The sequence below is a fragment of the Notamacropus eugenii genome, chromosome 6 (genome assembly GCF_028372415.1).
Source record: "Notamacropus eugenii isolate mMacEug1 chromosome 6, mMacEug1.pri_v2, whole genome shotgun sequence".
Taxonomy (NCBI): Eukaryota; Metazoa; Chordata; class Mammalia; order Diprotodontia; family Macropodidae; genus Notamacropus; species Notamacropus eugenii.
The window spans coordinates 46,728,306-46,742,291 of NC_092877.1; the positions used below are offsets into that span (position 1 = coordinate 46,728,306).

The window sequence follows — 13,986 nt, forward strand, 5'->3', positions numbered from 1 at the left end:
GCAGTTATCAAAGGATTCAGAGAAAAGATGGTTTAGACTTATCCAACCATTCTAGAAAGCCATTTGGAACTATGCCCCCAAAGCTATTAAACTGTTTGTACCCTTTGACTCAAGGATACCACTGTATGGTGGCAACCAAAGAGGGAATGTGATCTATGACTCCACAGAAGAATGTAAACTACCTCGAGTAAATGTAAACAGCAAAAAAGCTCTGGAAGTAGGGAAAACTTGTACATGACCCTGAGCCATCCTGGTATAACGTCTTTGTTGTTTCTAGATGATACCTAACCTAGTCTAAGGTTGGTGTACAGATCCACAATGTTAACTTTGTCTTGATGCTGCCCAAGACAATTGGCCTCTTGTGAGTAAACTCTCCCAATTAACCTAATTAACCCTAATAAAACCTATTAATAACAAAGCTGGTAAGAGCCCTTCTTTCTTTGGTATCTCAGTATTCTCTCAAGAGCATATACCACCTTACAATTGGCATAATTAAGAGAGAATGATTCTTCCCCCTCACATTTGATATAATAGGCAGGATACAAAAAAAAAAAAAAGGGCTTGGGGAGTGAGGCTTCCACAGGGGGAATCCTGGCCAGTCTCAACCCTGAGAGAGAGGTGGCATGTCTGCTGGAAGGGAATCACACATTGGCTACCCACATCCAGCTGGATGTGGGAGAGGTGACCTGAGCCCCATGAGTATGCAGACACCGGGAAAATGAACATTGACTTGTGCCTTATTAGGCTTCATGAGCCTAAGGAGTGAAGGTGGGGTGGGGTAAACTGTTTGCGTAAGCTGTTTGTGTTGCTTGGAAAATTTATAGCTTAGGCAAAGATGAGATCTCTCAACCCTGTTAAAAGACACTTTGAAATGGCAATTGCCCTTTGAATCATAAGGTAAAAAAAGTTTGGTTTTCTCTCCTCCTCTCTCTCTTTCTGACTGTTTGGATCAGAGGCAGAGGAGAGGGAAAGAGGAAAAACTAAGTGAAGACTATTTGGGATATGATTAATAAAGTATCAGATCAGAATGTGCCAAAAACAAGAGGTACAATTTTAAAAGCGTAATAATTTCTTAGGCTGTGTGTATATTTGTGCGTGTGTGTTAGACAGCACGGCTTCTGGAGACATCTAGTAAGAAAAGCAAGGAGAAGTAACTTTTCATATTGGGACCACTGTCTAAGACAATTATTGGTCTGTTTTTCTGTGCCTATATTCATCTCTCAGAGAGTGTAATTGTGTGTATGGAGTTTATGTGAAAAAAACTGCCAGCAAATCTTTTGTTAACTAATGTGAACTGAAGTTTTCAGAAAGATTCTTTCTCTGCCTTTACATTCCTGAACTATGTGACCAGATTCTGGAGTGTAAAAGGACAGATAAGAAAAAAAGCTGGGGGAGGGAGAATCTTTCCCCCTCAGACCTATATTGTGGTTTGTATGCTTTTATGTTGAAATAAATGCTAGCAAATAATTGGGTGAACTTTAGAATTTGTTTTAGAGGAAGAGCATTTCCTATCACACCTAGAATGACAGATTGTTTTACAACTAGAGAAGAAGGTGGTGTCACTGATTATTGAGATTGTCAGTGAAGGTTCAGAAAAAAAATAATTACACCTGCCACTTGAAAACTGCCTGCCTAGATTACTAACCCTTTCCTGGCTCATGAAAGAGAGAAAAGGTTTGTGAACCAGGAAACAACCAAAAGGTAATTGAGTTTAACCAGAACATCCAGGCTGTTGCGTTTGTCCTTTGTTCTCAGACAACCACGATATCCAGATGATGAAGTGACTTACTTAAGTGACTTTGATTTGAGTGAGGGGGAGCTGTGCAAGGTTACCAACCTCACTTTCTTCTCCTGAGTCATCTGCGTCCAATTGCCTGATATTCATCAAGATGACTGGAGATGGCCCAGGATGCAGTTTGAGGCCCTGGCCTTTTCAGGTTGAGGTTTTTAGCACTTTCTCACTTTGAGATACACCCATTCAATGAATAAGCTTCTTTAAGTAGTTACTCAAGGGGATGGCCCCTTTAATAAAAAAAAAAAATCAAACTGGGAGGGGAAGACCCACAGGGTTTCTGGGTAAAAGAGAAACAGTTGCTATTTAGTAACTTAGTATCTATTATTTAGTACTGTTTAGTAATTTAGTAACATACAATTAACTAAGGGAATCTTATAAAGTACTGATCAATTTAAAAATAAATTTTAAGTTGGCATCTTGAAATTGGAAATTGAAATAGAAAATTTTGGCTGAAAAGTATGAGACTCCTACCTAATTCTGTAATAGATTATATTCAATTTTAATTTTAAGAATTGTCTTGCTTCCTCCCTACAAAAAGAGAAACTTATTGAAGGGAACAGGAGGGACAAGCCTGAGCCTTCCTGAGAATTTCCAGATAGATGAGCTGCAATAGCTTTGAGTAAAAATTCTTTTGGTCAGGTTCATTACTGAGGGATGAGACTCAGTAAGGACTGGAAAAATTATGAGGGGGGAAAGAGAAAATTTGGTAAGTACTGTATGTACAAAGAAAAGATTTCTCTTACTTTGTAAACTTGCAGGTTCCTAGAAACCATTTGGGCAAGCTCTGTGAAAAGAATATGTTATGGGTTGTGGAATTCCTAAACAATGAAATTGGGTTACTGAGAATTTACTCATTTATACAGGGATGGGGTGGGGAACCTTCAGCCTCACGGCCACACATGGGCCTCTAGGTCCTTGGGTATGGCCTTTTGACTGAGTTTCACAGAAAAAAATCCTTTTATTAAGGAGATTTGTTCTGTGAAGTTTGGATTCAGTTAAAGGGCTGCACATACGGACCTAAAAGACCACAGATGGCCTCAAGGCCCCAGGTTCCTCCCCCTGCTATACTGTAGAAGTGATTTCCAATCATCTTTACACCACCAGGATTAAACCAGAAAAAAAAAATGAAGGATGCTACTTGAAATCTCTTAGGTGTGTGTGAGTCCTGATAAATTCTTATTGCTCATTGCAATTCCATGAGTAAAAACAATCGTATCCAGCCCTAAGACATGATTTGTGAAACGTGCCATCTGACGTAAAAGTTCTTGGGATTGTAACTGATAGCTTTGGTTTTGAATTCAGGTATAGTCAGCTGACTGATCATTAAGTCAGTAATCCCCCATTAGAGATTTGCCACAAGCTACTTAGAGGGAATGTGACCCTGAACTGTTACAATTGGAGGTCTGTATTGGGGAAAAAGCTGAGAGAACCACCTTGGCATACTGAAAGTAAGATTCTTTTGGCTCAGTTTCCCCATTGTGTTATTTCTTTTCAAACAGGAATATTTTCCACCTGGCTATTCCTGCATCTGGCTATGAAGTAGAATTGTTACTATGTGATTGGCTGTCAACTGTGACTCTTACCTTTAGGCAAACAGAGCTAAGGATGTTTTAGTCTGCCCTGTATGTATTGTCATTCTATGCCCTTCTATGCCATTCTATGCCAGGCTTAGGCCTGAAGGACTAGTTTTATCCTTCTAAAATCATATCCAAGCTTTTTCCTTTTATAGCACCTTTCTATAATCAGAGCAAGTGGTTAGCGGAAGATATGAGCACAATGTAATTATGTAAGATCTTAACTGTTTTTAATTTGAATGTGTGCTCATTCTGTATCCCAAACAGCTAGTTAAGTTAATATGTAGACCTGACATCTGCTTGCTAATACTTATATATGTGGTATGATTCCTTTTCCTTACCAAGTAGATCAGGGGAATGCTTCAGACTTAATATACATATAGTATAATATGCTTTATTTCAACAAAGCATTTGACAAAGTATATCATACTATTCTTGTAACAAAACTGAGAGTTGTGGGTAGGCTCCGTATCATACACTGAGACTTTCAGAACTGGCTAAATGACTGAGCACAAAATGTAGATATAGAAAGGCTGTCAGTGGGAGGTGCCTCTAGTGAAATGCTCCAGGCATCTGTATTTGGCCCTGTGCTATATAATATTATCAGTGTCTTGGATGTTGACATAGATTTGGGAGATATTATGCCTCTATTATGTACAGAGCACTGTGTTGATCAAATATGCAAATGACACAAGTTGGGAACATGAGTAGACATGACAAGTTTGATATCCAAATCTGGGTCAAAAAACAATCTCCACAGCTAGAATGATGGATCAAATCTATTAAGATGAGACTTAATAATGATGAACATAAAGTCCTAAGTCTGAATGAAAAAAAATCCAACAAATTACCACAATCTTGGTCTTGGAGAATTCCTTACAAGTTGTTTCCCAATTAGTAAATGGTCAAAGGATATGAACAAGCAGTTTTCAGATGAAGAAATTAAAACTATAGTCATATGAAAAAAATGTTCTAAATCACTATGGATTAAAGAATTGTAAATCAAAACAACTCTGAGGTACCACATCACACCTATTAGACTGGCTAACGTGACAAAACAGGAAAATGATAAATGTTGGAGATGTGGGAAAATTAGAACACTAATGTGTTGTTGGTAGAGTTGTGGACTGCTTCAACCATTCTGGGGAGCAATTTGAAATTATACCCAAAGGGCTATAAACTGTGCTTACCTTTTGATCCAGCAATAGCACTAGTAGGTCTGTATCCCAAAGAGTTCATAAAAATGAGAAAAGGACTCACATGTACAAAAATACATATAGCAGCTTTTTTGTGTGGTGGCAAAGAATTGGAAATTGAGGGAATATCCATCAATTGGAGAACGTTTGAACAAGTTGTGGTATATAAATGTAATGGAATACTATTATGCTATTATGAATGATGAGCAAGCGGTCTTCAGAAAAACCTAGAAAGATGTATATGAACTGATGCTGAGTGAAATGAGCAGAACTAGAACATTGCACACTGTAACAGCCACATTGTGTGATGACTGACTTTGATAGACTTAGTTCTTCTCAGCAGTGCAAGGATCTAAGACAACTCCAAAAGACTCATGATGGAAAATGCTGTCCACACACACGGAAGAACTTTGAAGTATGAATGCAGAAGGAAGCTGACTATTTGCTCTTTTTGTTTTGTTTCTTCTTTCTCATGGTTCCTCCCATTGGTTCTAATTCTTTACATCATGACCAATGTGAAAATATGTTTAATATGAATGTACATGTAGAGTCCATATCAGATTGCCCAAGAGGAGGGGGGAGAGGCAGGGGGAAAAATTTAAATTCAAAATCTTATGGAAGTGAGTGCTGAAAACTAAAAACAAATAAATTACCTATATTAAAAAAGAGAACTCTCTACAGAGGGGGAATACAGGAGAAAAATATCATATCTATTGATTTGTGGTGAAGTTTAGCTTAACTGTTTGTCTTTTCCACAAAGAAGGATTCAATATGGTGGTGGTAGATTGGCAAATAACTAGAAAAAAACTAAAAAAAAACCCAAGAAGAATAAAAAAATTTTTTAAAGAACTGAGTACAAGATAGTACAGGAGATATGACAACAGTTAGTATAAGGTCTAGGCATTTTAGCAGATCTAGCTCATGATAAGTCAACAGCAAAACATGACTACCAGAAAAGCTAATGAAACCCTAAACTACCCAGAGAGGCCTGGCGTCTAGAATACATAGCAAAAGTCCACTTGACTTAGTCAGACCATGTTTTCGGTCCAGTTCTGGGAGCTACATATTAGAAAACACATTATTAAGCTACAACATATCCAGTACTAGAGAACACAGAATGGCAAAGTTCATGCCATATAAGAATAGTTGAAGGAAATAGAGTTCATCATTTTTCAAGTGTTGGAAGACTTCTATTATAGGAGAGCACATAATCTTGTCCTTGACTCCAAGGGATAGAACCATGAACAACTAGTGAAAATTGCTTTGGCAGATTCTGGCTTGATGATAAGGAAAAAGTTCTTAACATTGCTTGGATGTGGAATGAGTCAGTGGATTCTCCCTTCCCTAGAGCTTTTCAAGTAAAAGCTGCATGTCCTTCACCATCCCCTAACAGGGATGTCAAGGGCACTCTTGCCTTGATAGATTTGCCTGGATGGCCTTGGAGGTACTTTCCAACTAAGTCTTTGATTCCTTATCAGAAATAGGGTTTCCCAATGTTAGAGGTACCTCTGACTCAGTCTGGGGGAGCTCCTATGAATGTGGGTTTTTCTCTCCTCTCAGTCTTCAGGTTCCTCATGGTTGTGTGTGGAAAGGCAGTGGTGGGTATCTCCTTCAGAACCCATCATTTCACAGCACACAGGACTGGCACATTGTGTGATGGAGTGATTTTTTAAAAAATCCTTTATCCCTGACAATAATGTACCTGCCAATATTCACATTTGGACACAGGTTTTCTAGTATACTCTCCATATATCCCAATTTGGAATATTCTTTCTCCCTGAGAGAAGAGGCCCTATGTACCAGAATTCATTTAGAGGATCCCTGGCAGGGAGGGAATGTTTCTTCCATCTGAATGGAAGATACCTAAAGTCAGGGAGTGGGGAAAAATGTCTTTGTTAGAGAGCCTTTGGACATGAAAGAGTGATCCTCTTTTGGAGGGATTATTGGAACAGTGGTCAGGGATACATCAGCCTAACATTTAGGGCCCCACAAATATTTATTGTAGGGAAGCAGGCATAGTGGGATTTGGGCTTCAGGGTGTGGCTGGGTGGGGTGGCATACCAAGGTAGACTCACAGCCCTTCTTCATTCAGGACTCATCAGGGAGGGTGGTACTGAGGGTATCCTGGGAGGAGGGAAGGGCCCGAACTTTGGGTGGGGAGCCCTTCAGCAGCTGAGCCACAGTGACCTGAGGGTTAAGTGCATGGGTCTGTATGGGTCGCTGCTCAGAAGGCTCCTTAGGCAGTGGACCAGGGGTCTGTTCTCTCTCCATGTGGGAAGGAATACAACCACTTCGATGTGTGTTTTTGCTTGGATTCCAGAGGCTCACATGAGGCTTCAACTTCATTGAGTCCAGCAGTTGGGAAGGTTTCCATATCAGCTGGGAGGTGGCTTGAAGGACTTTTGGACCATGGTGAGTAAGCATACTCAGATCAGACCTTGGCATCTGTCCTGACTCCATCCCTGGAATCAGACCTGATCCCAGTGGCTGCATCTGCAACAGATCTGTTTCCCCCTCTAATCCACAAGGCCACTGGATGCTAGACCACCGCTTCAGAGGAGTGGACTGCTGGTTCTGGAGGGATAGCTCAAAGCCAGGGGCTGGGAAGGGAAGCCCTGGGCTGGGGAAAGGAAAACCACCATGGAAGTGGGGTATGGTGCGGTGGCGGCCAGGCAGCTGGAATTTGAACCTTTTCCCATATTTTACATGCTTCCTTTGTTCCCTGTAGCACTCCAGTGGGTGGACCTCTGCCTCTGGGACCACAACTTTGGCCAGGGGCTGAATTTGGTGCTGGGGCAGATGGGTAGGATCCAGCGGATCCATGGCTATAATTCGTCCCATCTTGTCATAGACCAGACCTGATGCTAGGTATGACCGCCCCCGCTGTAAACGCATAAACTTGGCAGAAGCAGCAGGTAGCAATGAGGGACTTAGGGAAGGTATGGGGGCTGGGACAGGCTGGACTCTTGGGAGGCCCCATGGAGGACTAGCCAGGAATGGTGGAAGAGGCACTGAGAGATAGTAGGGGGAAGGTAAACCTGTCTCCTCCATTTGGCTGGAGCTATCCCCACCCCCAGTGTGATGGAAAGAGGGTTGGGAGATCTGTGAAAGAGATGGAATATAACCAGGCTGTGACGTTAGAGATGCCTGAGGACTTCCCCATAAGGACATATCTATAGAAGGATGGGGACTCACTGGACTGGCCATTTCAAAAGAAAACTGGGAACTCTCCCATATAGAAATATCCAGAGAGGGATAATTGCTCAGGAGAGGGACTGAATCTAGACAAGGGTGGGGCAAGACAAAATGCTGGGGGCTATGTGAAGAGGGTTCTGGTGTTGGGGGGGGACCTGGGCTGGGCCTTAACTCAGGAGATTCCCAAAAAGACAAGCTCTGATCCTCAGGGACCGAAATCCAAGTCTTCTGAAGCAAGGGGAGCTGTTCCCCACACTCAGTGCCCTGGTAGGGGGAGGAAACAGGAGAGTCAAGGCTGTGGGGTATCTAGACTATTTGTTTTTACATCATCAAAGAGGTAGTCTAGGAAGGGATTTAGCCATTGGGACAGGATCTGGGGTGGTGACTTGGGGAGAAGGTTAGATGGGAGGAAGCTGGAGAAGTTCTGGAATTGATTATAAACTAAGGGGGGATAAGGTGGTGAAGGCATTACCTCAAGTTGGGAGGAGGATTCGAGTCCTGGGAGAATAGCAGGGGAAGGTGCATGCAGCACAGGCACAGAGCCTTGAGCCCAGGTGTCTGTGGTGCTGGCCCTAGGCTCTTCATCCTCCCCCCATGTGGGGTCTTCTGCCACATCTGTCTCACCCTCATCCCTTGCAAGGAATCGCCATTCAGTGATCTGCAACATGGCTTCTCGGGCCTGGCTAATGGTGAATGGGATGCACTGTGGGGGAATAAAGGGAGGCAGAAGAAAGAGTATTACTGGGCTTGGGAGACTGAGGAGGTAGGGGTAGAAGTATAGTTTTAAAAAATAGAGTTGGGAGTCAAATGACCTGGGTTCAAATACTAGTACTTCCTAGCTGTATAATAAACATAATAAAATATTTACTGAATGACAGATGTTTGATAAGGGGCAAGTCATTTGATCTGAGCCTCCATTTCCTTATTTCTAAAGTGGTGATAACAATACTTGTTACCAACCTACCTCCTGGGATTGCTGTGAGAATCAAATGACATTTGCCATATGTGAAATACTTTAGAAACTGCAAACATCATTAAAAAAATATCAATTATAATTATTCCTGCTCTTGGGTGAAGAAAGAACAGACACCCACCTGTTGGGTCAGGTAGACCTTGAAGGCAGCATCCATCACTCGAGCCAGCAGTTCAGCCAGAACATCCCCTACCACGTCCTCACCCTCCTCAATGCTCATAAGCGAGATCCATTCAGATTCGTTTAGACGGCCAGGCACAATTTCTATCTGGGGTACAGGTACTGTAGGGGGGCGAATCTTCTCGGCCTTGGCCCTGGCCTGCCCTCGGTCTCTGCCGGTTCTCTGTAGGAAGAGTAATGATTACTCGTTAGTAATCATAGACATAGTCATAGCTGGTATATCTGAAGAGCTTTGTAATCCCTACTGGCCCCTTTGGTTCTCGCAAGCCTGTCAAGTGGGTAGGTACCAGAGGGGTCCTTTTGGAGGGTCTGTCACCACTCCAATCTATGCTGGCCACCTCCTCACCCCGGCTTTGCGTCACACCTGGTTAGCCTTGGGCAATCCCCCTGACACCCGCATTTATCCATGGAGGGATTGTTGGTCTGGATCATCTCCAGTAACCTCCCCGCATTATTACTTGTAATACTCATCAAGGTCGGTCCTGGACAGGGAGGGGCCCGTTCTGTGACTGCAGAAGGTCTGGGGCCCCCCGGACGCCCTAGGCTGCTCTTCAACTCCCCCCTGCGGAGCTCACCGTGCCTTCATGCGCCATGGATAACAGGCCTCGGGAATCTGGGGGGGCTGGAGCTTCCCTTCAGGGCCTCAGCCTCAGTCCCCTCCGCTACTCCGCCCCCACTGACGCTGCCTAACGGTCACCAGGGCAACCGTGGGCGGTGCCAGGCGCAGACACGCCCCTTCTCAGCGTGCGACGTAATGCCGCTGCGGTGCGCTGTACGTCGTCTCCATGGCGGCGGCGGATGCAGGGACTGACAAGCCAAGTGAGGCGCGGTGCCGCGGCCAGGGGGCGGGGGCGGGGGTAGCGGGGAGGTCCGGGTGCGATGTGTACCCCGGCCAGGGGAGGCGAGGAAGCAGCCCGGCCCTGGTGGGAGCGGGGTGGGCCCTGATCTGTCCTCCGCCCCCTTCCCCTTCCTCAAGTTTGACTCAGGCCCCCGCTGCCGCGCCGCCTTCCTGTGAAGCCCCGACCCCCGGGTGTCGGAGGCACGCCAGCGCGGTGCTGAGGCGTCGTGGGCCCCTTCAGCTCGGTGTCCCTCCGCGGGCCTACTGCTGCAAGTGTGAGCACTCGCGGTGTCCCTCCGCGAGCTCGCGCCCCTCCCCCCGCCCCCGCCCGGGTCCTGGGCGCCCCTCCCCCCTGCCCCGCTCCTGGGCTCCCCTCTGCTGACGCTCACCGCCCTGGAGCTCGTTCATCCGCCCGGCCTTCAAACGCTTACCCCAAGGAGCAATCCATGCTGACCCTCCTGCACCCCTCTTTGACCCCTGGGCGCATTTCTAACCTAGGCCCCCCCAATCTCCATGCGCTAGTCTCCCCTAGACAGCCCCATCACCCCCAGGTTTGTGGTGCAGTAACCAGAACCCTGGACCTAGTGCTAGGATGACCAGCATTTAGATCCAGCCCCAGATGTTACTAGCTGTGTGACCCTGGGCAAGTCACTTAGCCCCTGTCTGCCTCAGTTTCCTCAGCTGTACGATGGGGATCATAGCGGCACCCACCCCCAGGGTCGCTGTGAGGATCGTGGGCAGTGCCTGGCATGGAGTAGGTGCTGTATAGAAATGCCAACCCCCCCCACCCCACGTCCACTCTCCGCTGCCCAGCGCATTTCCCTGCCTCTCACACTTGCGTGTTTTCGCTAAAACCTTCCGTACCGCCAGTCCCAGCTGCCCTCCAAGCCCAGGGTCTCTGCCAGCCACAGGATGTACCGCAGGGAACGGCCCGTCCCCACCCGGTCCTGCCCAGCCGCCCTGTACAACAATCTTTGCGTGCTGCCCCTGCCGGCCCCGGGGCTGACCCAGTTTGCATTGGTCCATGGGCCCAGCGTCCAGCTGCTCAGCGCAGCCTCCGATGGCCTCCCTGTGTCCCAGCGGCAGCTGCGGGCTAAAGAGGGGGCTGGCCTGAGCTTCCCCCTCATCACACAGGTGAGTCCTCAGACCCAGAGAAGCCGCTCCCTCCCGAGGGAGGGAGGGGCCTTCCAGGGGGTCCTGATGCTCTTAGGATTCCTGCCCATGCCTCTAAGCCCCCAGTGGTGAGTGAGTGTCCCCTGCGTTGTGAGCATTTCCTTTGGTATCTCCTCAGGCCTACTGGTGTGTCCTGCCTTTCCGGGTGCTACTGGTGTTGACTTCACAGAGAGGCATACAGGTGAACCAGAAAAGGGACATGCCTCCCTTCCACGTCCCCCTCCTCCCTCCGGTCCCTGTGACTGACTCTAAATGGGGCTAGCTGACATCCCCAAAAGACATAGCTTCATCTAGTCCCTGTTTACACAACATAGTTCCACTTCTCTGGTTCCCCCACTCCAGATATATGAGTCAGATGGTTCTGTCATGGTCTACTGGCATGCCCTGGACACGGGTGATGCCCCCCCAGGTACTGCGGGGCAGGAGGTAGGCTGGGTGGTTTAGGTGGAGAACTGGAAGGAAGAGAGAGGGGCACCGACGGAACTTCTGGGTGGCTACTGATGACCTTGCTATCTCAGCTCAGGCCCTGTTTGCCCGAGGAATTGCTGCCAGCGGCCACTACATCTGTGTAGGTGAGGCGGCTGTGGGGAGGTGATGCGTAAGGGGTCTGGGCCAGGGAGGAGTATGGAGGGAGGGATATAGGGGCCACATTGGTGAGTTCAGTGGTAGGGGAGGCCAGGGGGGAGGGTGAGAAACATGGTTGGAGACATTCACAGAGGTGCATTGTGTCCCTGGCCCCAGGGACATGGTCTGGCCGGGTCCTGGTGTTTGATGTCCCAGCCAAAGGTCCCAACATTGTGCTGAGCGAGGAGCTGGATGAGCACAGGGTGCCAATCATGGATATTGCAGCTGAACCTGCTCAGGGCCAGGTAAGGGACCATTCCGTAGGGAGGGAAGATCCCTTGGCTGTAGATTTAGAGCTGGGACGAACTTGGGGGGATGATGAGTGTAACCTCCTCTTTTTACAGATGAGTAAGCAAGCACAGGAGGGAGCTCAGGCTCAGCCAGTAAACATCTAAACTGGGATATGAACCCAGGCCTCGCTCACTCTACATGTAGCATCCTCTGTGCTAGGCCATATTTCCCTCCATGATGAGCTGGCCTTAGCAAAGCTGGACTCAGCTTCCAGCTGAACAGCTCGTGGCGGTGGCACCTTGGGCAGGTCCAGTGTCAGGCTGGCTCTCTGCTGCCCCTTCTGTAGAGTGCCCCATCTGGTCAGGGTCCAAGTCTTCTAATGCTGTCATTCTGTGGTCTTTTCTCTCACTTCTCCAACCTTGCCGTTGAAGGGTGATGGCCTCGTTCATGCCCCACCTCTCATCCAGCCATCCCATGAGAATTCACATTTACTAATAAGGCAGTTTATACAATTTCTCCCAGAAATAGCTGTTTTTCACTTATTGTCAACATCCTGCAACTTAGCATCTAATTGTGTTGTCCTGTGACCTCTTTCTCCCAATATAGACCAGGGGTTCTTAACTGGGAGGTTTGGAAACTTTGGCTTAGACTTTTCCTGTCTCCCCCACAGTACCTGGCGAGTAGAGCCCGCCTCAGGTTGAGGATGGGGGAAAGCTCTGTTTTAAGTTGATTGTCTGCAATTCAGGAAATCTGGGTTCTCATCCCAGAGGACTCTTAGGTCCTTTTCTTCCTCTGGGCCTCAGTGTTACTTGCCAGAAGGGACAGTGACACTCACCTTCCAGGGGTTAAGAGCCTCTAGTACAATTCTGGTTCTAAAGGTAGGTATTGCTGCTGTGAGTCTGGCTGGGAAAGCAATGTATCCAGAAGGTTGGATATCAATCCTGCTGTGCCTACCTCTTCCCACCTCCAGAACCCACTGGACCAGCAGTCAGTGGTTGACACTTTCCCCTACCCTTCGAATGGGAGGTGGCCTTGGGAGTTGCCTTACTGCTTCTCCTCCCTCAGGACTGTGTAGCTGATGTGGTGACAGCTGATGACTCGGGCCTTCTGTGTGTCTGGAAGTCAGGGCCAGAATTTAAGCTGCTGACCCGAATCTCAGGATTTGGGTATGGAAGGCTCAAAAAAGGGAGGTGGGTCTGGGTTTAGATGGGAGGTGAGCTCTGGGAAGGCTGGCCCAACGTCCTCTATCTCCCCAGGACTCCCTGCCCTTCAGTCCAGTTGTGGCAAGGCACTGTAGCTGCTGGTTATGGGGATGGGCAGATCCGCATCTATGAAGCCAGCTCGGGGGCCCTGCATGTCCAGATCAATGCCCATGCCCGTGGTATCAGCGCCCTTGACTTGGCACCTGAGGCGGGCAAGGTGAGTTGACCCAGGCCCCATAGTGTTGGTGACTACGTGTGGGAACCTCCTTCTAGGACTCTCAGCAGGGACCCTTGATGGAGGCATTTGCCTGGGGTTCACCTCAGGATTATTCTCCCTGTGTGCAGACTGAAGTTTTTCCTGTCAGCCCCTTAGCCCCATTTCCCTTCTACAGCTGCTCTCCGGGGCTGAAGACTCCTTTGTGCATATCTGGAAGCTAAGCAGAAATTCAGACAGTGGCTGCATTGAGGTCTGTATCAAGCCCAGGGAGTGTCACAATGGGGAATGATCCTGGCACTTGGGGCCCCATAGAGAGCACACAAGCCCTCTCTTCCCGCCAAGGGTAGAGCCCTAACCCTCCTTTCCCCTCCCCCAGACAGAACACTGCCATGCGGAATGTGTGACGGACACTCAGGTGTGTGGGGCCCGATTCTGTGATCCCATGGGCTCGTCCTTTGCTGTGACTGGCTATGATCTGGCGGAGATCCTGAGATACAGCTGTGTGTGAGGAGAGGAGGAGAAGGGGACAGGGCTACCTGACATCTGCCTGAGATGGGAAGAGGGAACCGAGAGCTTCCCCCAGGTTCTGAGCCTGCTTATACTGAGGGCTTTACCCTCTCATTTGACATTTGTGAAGCAGTACCTCCCACTGTTGTATATAAAGCTATGGCAGGACCCCCAATCCCTCTCTGTCTGTTTTTTTAAAAGAGTTAACTACAGGGCTTTACACAATGAGACTAGGAGTGAAGCCAGGTTTACAGAAGCCTGGGAGCTACCTGCCCCACCCC

At 47.6% G+C, this 13,986-nt stretch overlaps 2 protein-coding genes across 10 annotated transcripts; one reads left to right on the forward strand and one right to left on the reverse strand.

Moving 5' to 3' along the window:
* Positions 1 to 5,389: 5,389 nt before the first annotated feature.
* Positions 5,390 to 9,612, reverse strand: C6H2orf81 (chromosome 6 C2orf81 homolog). Of its 3 annotated transcripts, none has more exons than XM_072619841.1 (4): positions 9,489 to 9,612; positions 8,855 to 9,076; positions 8,233 to 8,463; positions 5,390 to 8,024 (listed from the first exon to the last, which is right to left on the reverse strand). In XM_072619841.1, exons 1-4 carry the CDS (start codon positions 9,504 to 9,506, stop codon positions 6,654 to 6,656), a joined length of 1,842 nt encoding a protein of 613 aa, XP_072475942.1. In that variant the 5' UTR covers positions 9,507 to 9,612; the 3' UTR covers positions 5,390 to 6,653. The 3 variants fall into 3 exon arrangements, with proteins under 3 accessions (XP_072475942.1, XP_072475943.1, XP_072475944.1); XM_072619842.1 differs by having other exon boundaries at positions 9,494 to 9,585; XM_072619843.1 differs by having other exon boundaries at positions 9,372 to 9,525.
* Positions 9,613 to 9,625: 13 nt separating this feature from the next.
* Positions 9,626 to 13,880, forward strand: WDR54 (WD repeat domain 54). Of its 7 annotated transcripts, none has more exons than XM_072619858.1 (11): positions 9,644 to 9,732; positions 9,890 to 10,026; positions 10,424 to 10,885; positions 11,043 to 11,105; positions 11,267 to 11,333; positions 11,443 to 11,496; positions 11,666 to 11,793; positions 12,845 to 12,945; positions 13,036 to 13,198; positions 13,327 to 13,448; positions 13,575 to 13,880. In XM_072619858.1, the coding sequence occupies exons 3-10, from the start codon at positions 10,664 to 10,666 to the stop codon at positions 13,417 to 13,419; spliced, it is 891 nt and encodes a 296-aa protein (XP_072475959.1). In that variant the 5' UTR covers positions 9,644 to 9,732; positions 9,890 to 10,026; positions 10,424 to 10,663; the 3' UTR covers positions 13,420 to 13,448; positions 13,575 to 13,880. The 7 variants fall into 7 exon arrangements, with proteins under 7 accessions (XP_072475954.1, XP_072475953.1, XP_072475959.1 ...); XM_072619854.1 differs by having other exon boundaries at positions 13,374 to 13,448; XM_072619857.1 differs by having other exon boundaries at positions 10,622 to 10,885.
* The last annotated feature ends 106 nt before the right edge of the window (positions 13,881 to 13,986 follow it).

Excerpts from the sequence above, each read along its gene's own strand:
- C6H2orf81 (XM_072619841.1), bottom strand. Across the intron at positions 8,464-8,854 it reads AGGTCTACCTGACCCAACAG|TGCATCCCATTCACCATTAG; the intron begins GTGGGTGTCTGT and ends ATTCCCCCACAG. Across the intron at positions 8,025-8,232 it reads AATCCTCCTCCCAACTTGAG|GGCACTGAGTGTGGGGAACA; the intron begins GTAATGCCTTCA and ends TCCCCCTACCAG.
- WDR54 (XM_072619852.1), top strand. The coding sequence starts at position 9,712 with ATGCAGGGACTGACAAGCCAA. Across the intron at positions 11,794-12,844 it reads CTGAACCTGCTCAGGGCCAG|GACTGTGTAGCTGATGTGGT; the intron begins GTAAGGGACCAT and ends CTCCTCCCTCAG. Across the intron at positions 13,199-13,373 it reads TGGCACCTGAGGCGGGCAAG|CTGCTCTCCGGGGCTGAAGA; the intron begins GTGAGTTGACCC and ends TCCCTTCTACAG.